This window comes from Poromitra crassiceps, assembly GCF_964638095.1.
Source record: "Poromitra crassiceps genome assembly, chromosome: 13".
Classification (NCBI taxonomy): domain Eukaryota; kingdom Metazoa; phylum Chordata; class Actinopteri; order Beryciformes; family Melamphaidae; genus Poromitra; species Poromitra crassiceps.
The window spans coordinates 30,361,512-30,370,622 of record NC_139644.1 but is presented as its reverse complement, the minus strand read 5'-3'; the positions used below and the strand labels follow the sequence as shown (position 1 = coordinate 30,370,622).

The 9,111-nt window shown below is 41.8% G+C and overlaps 1 protein-coding gene across 2 annotated transcripts; it reads right to left on the bottom strand.

Annotated features, from left to right (window-relative positions):
* Positions 1–219: 219 nt before the first annotated feature.
* On the bottom strand, positions 220–6,424 carry kctd13 (potassium channel tetramerization domain containing 13). Of its 2 annotated transcripts, none has more exons than XM_083648875.1 (7): positions 6,065–6,424; positions 4,778–5,038; positions 3,679–3,848; positions 3,323–3,412; positions 2,871–2,923; positions 1,950–2,145; positions 220–1,642 (listed from the first exon to the last, which is right to left on the bottom strand). In XM_083648875.1, exons 2-7 carry the CDS (start codon positions 5,013–5,015, stop codon positions 1,406–1,408), a joined length of 984 nt encoding a protein of 327 aa, XP_083505001.1. In that variant the 5' UTR covers positions 5,016–5,038; positions 6,065–6,424; the 3' UTR covers positions 220–1,405. The 2 variants fall into 2 exon arrangements, with proteins under 2 accessions (XP_083505001.1, XP_083505002.1); XM_083648876.1 differs by having other exon boundaries at positions 4,900–5,038.
* Positions 6,425–9,111: the final 2,687 nt, after the last annotated feature.

Here is a 9,111-nt window from a genome sequence, read left to right as displayed (position 1 = left end):
AGTTATGAGCATCTACGTTTCTAGTAGGAACCAATGATTCATAGTCTATCAAGAAATAAAATATACAATTTACATTCATTTGTCACTACAGGTGAGTGCACTGATAATACTTTAGGAAATAAGTAAAAATTAGTATAAAAAAATAAAGAATCTGATTTATTTCACAAGTAATTTATTGAGAACATTTCAATGACCAGTAAACAAATTAATTTTGGACGGATGGAAGTTTAATTAGTGCATATTTGAAGGTATTCCAACATGTGATTAAAAAAGGGGTTGCGATACATATTGCTTTTTAAGTTTTCAGAGTGATTAGATTTGTACAGGACATTGGTGAATTCTTTTTTTTGGGGGGGGGGAAGAGTATCCTCTCCCTGAGGGCAATAGAAATACAATTCAGTATTAACATTCTCATAGCAAAATTTACCATCAATGTGCAGCCAATTATTTGAGCAAGCTTAAGTGGTCTGGTATATGACAAAGCAGGGAAAGATCATGGCTCAGAGTGAAATACCATAATGTAAAGGAGATGGTAAACACATCATCATGCTTCCTCTTGAAATGTTTTTAAGCTCACAACATGAGTAAATTAAAATATGTGGTTGTTGTGCCATGGAGTGCATCATATCCACGCCACAAATTAAACCCCACTTGAACACTAGCTAACACAATTTGCACAAAAAATTGGCGTACCAAAAAACAAAACAAAACCAACTTAAATAGCAAACAATAAGTTAAATTAAATTCATAAATTAATAGAAAATATCTTGAAGCAATAGCAGTAATAATTTAAACAGAGAAAATTGGACTGGTTAGCACTCTCACTTACAGACAACCTCCCCTGCTGGCAAACTAAAAGTGGCAACTCAGTTTTATTCCAGTGTTAAAATAGCGAAGCTCAACATGGAAGCACTCGTCCGTTCATCACTGTCATACTCTAGCATCTCTGTCCATGTTATAAAAAGGCGCCAGATGTTTCACAACCTGAACAAGCAGGGAAATGGTTCACTTTCTGATCTAGAAATCAAAACCAGCGACAGGGTGGGAGCTGGCCAAAGAGGCCAGTAACTATATGGGCAGTTCCTTATAGTTTAGAAAGTAATATCCATGTCAGTCCCATGGCCTGGGTAATTTGACATAAGTCCTATTTCAAGAATTTACAATGTTTAAGAGATTGTTTTCTTGTAAACAGAAGCACTTTCTGTCGTCAAATGACTTTCGTACTTCAGTGAAATCAGTCAACAACCCCATATTTTCACAACTATTACATTAAGACTTTTAATGTAATGGTTGACCTATCACACTATTGCTATGATCAACGTCCTCTCTTTCATTCTGCTAGTCTCCAACAGATACACTTAACGTTCATTCAGTCTCCCCCGCCTGCGTCCCCACACATCCTCAGTCAGTCCTTGTACACAGTTTGTTGGCCGTGCCCCCTCTCGTCGTGCATGATGTGCCTCCGGACGTGGATCCGTCTCACTCGCCTGTCCCCTCCTCCAGCGCCCTCTTCCTCTGATTGGCCGAGTGACGAACCTGAGCCTCTTGAATCTAAAAGGGACAGGCCTCCTGGACCTGATCCTTTTTCATAAATGAGGATATTGAGGGTTTCTTCAAAGATGCGTGCCTCAGGAAACTCAACCTGGAAAGACAGATGTCAAAGTTTGGTGACGAGTGGCTCAAAATCTATTGGTCCTGGACAGTATGTTGGACATGTGTGATCTTGACAGGGCACTCTGTGTGCAGTCAGTGGACCAGGTTTAATATGTTTGGCTATTGGGCAATGTTGCAAGTGAACCCCTTTCTATTCCCTGTCTCGCTCTACTACACTAGTACCTTTTTTTAATCCAATAAATAACCAAACAAAAATCAATATCATAATGAAATGGCCTCATAAGTAACTGAGTGCACAACTCAACTTAATTTCAAACCCCTTATGTCATGCTTACTTTGGTCTGCTTCTTCTCCGTGGCATAGACAATGGAAGTGCAGCAAACTTCAGCGATCTTGCGGCCTTCTCCATAGAACGACCAACAGCAGATCTCATCCCCAAGCACGTCCTTCACAAACAGGACGCGGCCGTTAAAGCGCAGCCCGAGCTTGTCGAACAACTCAATGTTCTTCAGCAGGTTGTCGTCAGAGTTACTGGTCGCAGGGAGAGACAAAGGGCAAGAGGTCATCAGCTGTGAGCAGACCTACAAGTTCTCTGCACTCTACATCTATGATGAGTAGACCAACAAGTTCTCCGCACTCTACATCCATAGAATCCCAAATGTGAAGGTCAAAGAACCAGGTCAAACATTGACAACAGTGACTTGTAGTTTGTCAATTTGTTTTCTATATTCAGGGATGCAAACTCATGGAGAGTGGAAAAAGGTGACAAATACTGTACCAGGGCACACACAAAACCACTCAAAATCATCCACTTAAGTGCCCTATTTTGGGATCAAAAAGGTGACTGACTGTCACCTAAAGTTTGCCCCCTGCATATTCTAGGACAGTGATTTTCAACCTTTTCCATATCAAGGACCCCTAATTTAGTCCACATTAGGGCTACGGACCCCCAATTGTTGAGATTTTGTCTCCAAACCAAATCTGACAACATTTATTGCTAGATATGATTTTGTCCAGAATCCCATGACTACTGTATCTGTATTGTCAGTAGAATGAGAAGTAAAACTATGATCAAAACATCACAACATTCTCTAATTGTGTTAATTTCTTGTAAATTAAATAATGGTGAAGTTTAACACTTCATCAAATTTGCTGGGGAACCCCTCAGAACCCCCCCAAGGATACCTGGTGGTCCCCGGACCCCATGTTGAGAACCACTGTTCTCGGACACATGCACTGTCAGCCCTAAATATTACCTGGTGTAAGAATATTTGTTGTTTCCTCTGTTGTTCTGCAATTTCACTACAGGCTGTAGAGAAAAGAAAGGGGACATTTGTGATCTATAAAAGGAAACCACATACAAAGGGAACCAGTTTCCAGTTCATCCAACAGTTAGTGATATTGCAGACACGATTACTACCAATTTCTCAAAAATATTTATATGGCTTATAGTATTCAACAGTTCCTTGAAATTAACTTCAGAAAATCCCCAAATTCTGAAAATATCAGCACAATTTCCACGGCTGACAATACTAATATGCTAGTCTCAAAAAAGGCAACAGACTCAAACAGCCTCTAGTGTTTGTTCAACCTCTCTGGCAAAACTCTTTCCATCTCCATCTTCCCTCTACTTGGAGGGGTGAAGGTCAAAGGTCATGGACATAGGGGGCTTGTGTCTTCCCAAAATGATGCACACAATTGAATTTACCTTCCTACAAGTAGCAATCATCCTCTGTTCTTCTTTGATTGAGGTGATCATGGGAATGCGACACACACTCTCATAGACATCCTTTTGTTTCTGAAGACAAATGGAGAAATTAAATTAAGCACTTACAGTACATACATTAAGACTCAGGCAGAATGTATTATGCTGGTGTGTATTTCCTGCAAAACAACCCCATCAATAAACGGCTGTGTGATTGTGTCCATCTTTCAGAATGTGAACTAGAACATGGGAAAAAGAGTGTGCATTCTCAGCAAGACATGAGAATTTGAGATCTCAATCAACTACAAAGAGTTGGAAAAGTACCAAGTAAACCAAACATTAGTGGGCCATCCACTTACCTGCATGGCAGTGAGGCAGTGCTGGACGAGTCCCTGGACCCTGTAGTACTGAGCCTCTTTCAGGACCTCGTCCAGTTCTCTGTGGTCCTCTGGAAGTGGTACAGAGCCGTCTCGCAGGAAGTTCAAAACCAATCCAAAATGGTGGCCAGACCTATCCAACACTACCCAGCCTAAGACGGAAAGAAAAATTGTATCAAGTTATTTTCATGTAATCATACCGGACATCACAAGGTTGAGACTTAGTTCTCTGGTTTCTGGCTTCAAGTGTGAGCTGTTCAAGGTCAGAAATATGGATGGACTTGTCCTGTGTTAAGATGCAATCGCCGGGCGATCATGTCAGTTCATGATGTAAATAAATGAACCACTGATAAAAAGATGTTATTTAGGAGCGCAAAAATGGCTACTTTGACTGTCTATCATAGTAGGCAGGTGTAGAATGTTTGAGCTGTCATGATAGGGTGACCGTGTCGAGGGCAGGAATGATGTAATTTGCCCCAGATGAAGTCAGAAGTAGGTGAAAAGCTGGACTTTGTGAATGAGAGCGTTTGCCAAGCATTAGCCGTAACGGCCACGAACGCGGGGTGACGCTTTTGTCAGTGGTGTGAGAGGAGCGTGTGTGAAGTAATGGTGTGAGACTGCAGTGCCAAAATCACACAGACTCAAGAGTTGAGGACACTGTCCTAATGAGGGAATAACATTACTGGCTTTCTTTTGATCCTTCCTCCTTGCGACACTGGATTCTAGTGAAACTCCCATCTGGGAGGGATATACCGTTTTTCTAATCTAAGGACTTTCCTCAGGAGGTCTGCTTGCAGTGCACACTGAAAGCCTGTTCAGCAAAGAACCATCTTAAACTGACTGTAACTTAAGACCACAGCAGAAATCTTTATGAAGGACTGAATGGCACTCAAGGTAACAACAACATTGTATTGAAGTGAATTATTCATGAAATGCCTCTTCAGGCTATTCTCTTCAGGCTAGGGGGGGGGGGGATCCCGTTATCACTGGCACATCCCTAAAACATTAAAGGATAACTCCAGTATGGTTCAGTATAACATGGATCATGGATTCTGCTCACCAGACAGACACATGTACTCACCTTCTGTGTCTATAGTGACCTCTGTTCCTCCATTGCAAATGCTCCTCAGCATACTGTCCTCTTTGCTTAATGTTTGGACGGTTGTGTAATGCAGCGAGCCACCAACATTTAACTTCACATACTTGCTCCCCAGCAGACCTCGATTTCCGTGCTCCTCTGAGTTCTGGCAGGCGGCCTGGGAAACACTGGTGTGGGCAGGGACGGCAGCCATACTGCCAACTGAAGCCTCAGCAGACATGAGGCTTGGGAGTCACTTCTTGACTGCAACACATAGGACCACAGATAACAATCTTCAGTCTAGTTTTTAAGTTTTGTTTTCCAAAATATTACATTAGCATATCGTGCCTTTTGTGATAAACAACAACTCATGCAGGCAGGCACACAGTCAAGGTGAACATTACTCCAAATACGATTGCTAGTCCACTCTCATGATATCCATTACAGGTAAACAACAATCTGTCTGTGACAGTTCGGGACAGGAACAATCATGAATACAGTCCGCTTCCTTGTGCTTCTTTTGTTTATAATGTTTATTTGGTATGCTCAGCAACAGCACAGAATCCAGCTGCTGTACTGCATGCCATGTTGCACTCATGCAATCATATTTTGTCGTGTATTTGTTGGCTCTCCACAAAATGGGATAAGCTGTGCCTGTGGTGTTTTGGTTCATTAACCAAAATACACTAGGTTGTGGAAATGGCAGGCAAAGATCAAATCAACATTTTGTACCATGAAATAAAAACATAGAAAATTGACCACTGATTGTTAGGCTACTCATGTCACGTACACGAATAGACTGCACGTACATCAATTTACTACCACCAATACGTAATCACCCTTCTTCGCAAAACTTCCATGACGTAAGCTAGGAAACTAGCTAGTTTCACAATTGATAACCATTTTATAGCTGGTGGTCCGGCCCGGTAAACTAGACACTCACCTCGAGACAGACAGACAGACAGACATAACACATCTTGAAAAGCAGAGACAGTACAATAACAGAACAATAACTGTCTGATGATGATAATAATAATAACAATAACAATAACTGATGTGCTGTCCCACGTTTACAGCATGCATGCTGTCCTTTTTAGTCTGACAGCTGGCTGGCTCTCGTTTTCCCTGACTTTGCACGTTACCGTTACCTCGTTAAACTGAACAAGCCAAGCCGGCCGTTGCTTCATCAAACGTCAAAATAATTGACATGCGATGCTATGTTTGCTAACAATGTAGCGTTAGCTACGTCTAACGACTTAGCGTAGATAGCTTCCCACCAACTGAACTTACCACACTAAGCATCCAGGGGAGTGGCGTTTATGTTAGCCAGCAAGCGATAATTAGCAAGCCAACAAAATTATCCAGAGATTAATTATAATGTAGCTAACGTGAGCGTTTGCAAATTCATATTAACGTTAAACAGCAGCCCAGCTAAATCAAATAGGCTAACAGCTGCGCGTATGCCAGGCTCAACGTTCTTCAGTTCCGTATTGCTTCTTCTTCATTGACTGAGAAACAGCAGTGCAGCCACCGTTAGCGGTCAAAAAAGGAAACTTCCAAATCAAGATTAGACAAACTCAGACAATCGGATAGAATTATGTAACGCTAAAATGTATATAAATAGGTCGCTCCGAAACTAGCACATCTTCTTCCGCTATTGCGTCGTCGTCGTCTTCTTCTTCTTCTTATATTGAGTTTAACGGGGTTGGCAAACAACTTTCGTGGAACATTACCGCCACCCAGTGATCTGGAGGGTGGACACACCTACAATTACTTCCTATCGAACAATAAACACAATAATCATAATTAAATAATAAGGCACAAATTAGCTAGAATAAATTCTTCAAATTCTATTTATTAATTTTATTGTTATTAAATACTCCAAAAGGAGTACTACTTGTATGTTCCTCACCAATCTCTCTGAGTGCGTTCTTTAACACATCTCTTTCTGACATACTTCTGACAATACAATAACACATGATCCACTGTCTCTTCCTCTCCACAATACTCACATCTCCCATTATTATGTTTCCCAATCAAAAATAGGGAACTGTTAAAAGCAGTATGACCATTCCTTACTCTTGTCATAACTATTTCCTCTTTCCTATTTCAACCTCCAGACTCTGCACTCCCAACTAATGGTTTATTTTATTTTTTAAATACATCTTTCTTTACTTTCTTTATTCCATCCATTCTGCCACCTCTTTTTGATTTGTCCCTTAATCACTACTTTAGCTTCTGATTTACTTAGATTTACATTAATTTGACTTTCACTCTTCAAAGCCCTTTTGCTGCTTTATCCGCCCTCTCATTCCCATCAATTCCAATATGGGCAGGGACCCACACACAAAACATATAATGAATCAAACACATTTGGCGAATTCTAAATAATGATTGCAACACTTCATACATTAAATCTTCTCTACACCTAGAGTGACAAAATTGCAAGCTCATTAATGCAACACAAGAGTACTGCGTCTTGCTCTCTTCTTCCTAGTTTATGGCGATTGACAACGAAAAACGGCGCATTAGCGACGCTCACTGACCTGGAGTGTGTAATAAGAGATGAAAGAAACTGCAATTTAAAAACAATTCAATTCTATCAGTCTGCAACTCTCTGCATTTTGACTTTGTACATTATTGTTAGTCTTAACCCATTGATACCTGATGCAGCATTTGTGTGTGCATCCCTTTAAGACCGCGAACCGTGTGACGCGGTTTTAAAGGGATACACACAAATGAGGGATATACATGCAAATGCTGCATCAGGTATCAATGGGTTAAACTTCATCTTGATGCTGCTTTTCTAGCTCTCAAAAATATATTCTTAATCTCACTGGAACTAATATAAATCTGGTTAATTTAGATAAAACCAGAGCCATAGAGATATAAGAGTTGCAACTTTTCAATTCACTCCAATGGACAAGTTTTCTTTTTACCTTGCAATAGATCCCGGAAGTAAGGTTCTGGATTAAGCAGCACTGTACATCATCAACACCAAGCTACAACTGTACCAGAGCTGTGGTCTTTCTACCCTGCTATACGCCTCAGAATGCTGGAGAATGACAGAGACTGACCTCTCCAAACTGTCAACATTTCACACAAAGAGCCTCAGAAGACTCCTGTGTATATTCTGGCCTAACACCATCTCCAATCAACAACTACTCGGACCAATCAGGAGAGCATCATGAGAAGATGGTGGAGATGCATGGGGCACATTATGCGAACAGAACAGGAAGACATCACAAGAACTGCCCTGCACTGGACTCCAGAGGGAAGGCGTAAGAGAGGAAGACCCAAAGAAACCTGGCATTGAACAGTGGAGAGAACTGAAAACCCTGAAGCAGACCTGGGGCACGGTCACCATCCAGAAGTTCGCCCAAAACAGACAGGAATGGAGATCCTTTGTTGCTGCACTACATGCCAGTAGGCATAAAGGGCAGAAAGTAGAGTTGCATCAGAATGGACCATTTGTGATACTTTGAAAGACGTTTAAAGAATCAAATTGTATATCAGCATTATTTTATGCATTAAAACATACTTCCTGGAACTATTCCCCCACATACACTAGCTACGTGAGTCACACGACTATCAAGCATTTTGGACTTCCGTTGGCACCACTCTCTTCAAGTCACTCTGGGGGGGAAAACATAATTCTGAGTGGAGCAGCTCTAGCTTTCATCTTTAGATGACATGACACATTAAAGCCTTAGTTATTCATTTCATAAGATGTTTACTTACACCTGACCTGATCTAAGATCATTACACAATGTGATCTGATCTAAGGCAGATATTTACTTTCAGGGAAATTGTACTTACAATCAAACTAAGGACCAAGGGTACGGTGGCGCAGTCGGTAGCGCTGTCGCCTCACAGTCAGAAGGTCCTGAGTTCGATTCTCGCCTGGGACACTGTGGGCGCTGTGGTTGTGTTCCCCCCCATATCTTCAGTGCCTACTGCCCAGGTGGGGTATCTCGTCGTAAGGGCCTTTCTCTCTGTGTGGAGTTTGCATGTTCTCCCCGTGCTCCCCCAGGGGGTTCCTCCGTATATCACCCCCCCACTAAAAACATGCAGAAGATCAGATCGTCATCGTCATCCGACCAGTGACGACAACATCCGAAGTTGGTCCCCGGGCGCTTTCCGAGAAAGCGACCACTGCTCCTGGCCTGCCCCCCGGAGGAAAGGACATGCCTGGATGGGTTAAATGCAGAGGACACTTTTCACCGGCCACCGTCAGCATGAGTGTGTTGTGGCCGCATGCATGTATTGTGGTGTTCGTGTGACAATAAAAAACGGGCTTGTTCGTTACGAGAGAGAGTTTTTTTTAAATGACATTA

What these genes read in the sequence shown, in the direction of transcription:
- kctd13 (XM_083648875.1), bottom strand. Translation starts at nt 5,015, where the DNA reads ATGTCTGCTGAGGCTTCAGTTGGCAGTATGGCTGCCGTCCCTGCCCAC. An exon ending in AACAAATATTCTTACACCAG is followed by an intron (nt 2,146 to 2,870) that starts GTAATATTTAGG and finishes CCCTGCGACCAG; the next exon opens with TAACTCTGACGACAACCTGC. An exon ending in CGGAGAAGAAGCAGACCAAA is followed by an intron (nt 1,643 to 1,949) that starts GTAAGCATGACA and finishes CTGTCTTTCCAG; the next exon opens with GTTGAGTTTCCTGAGGCACG.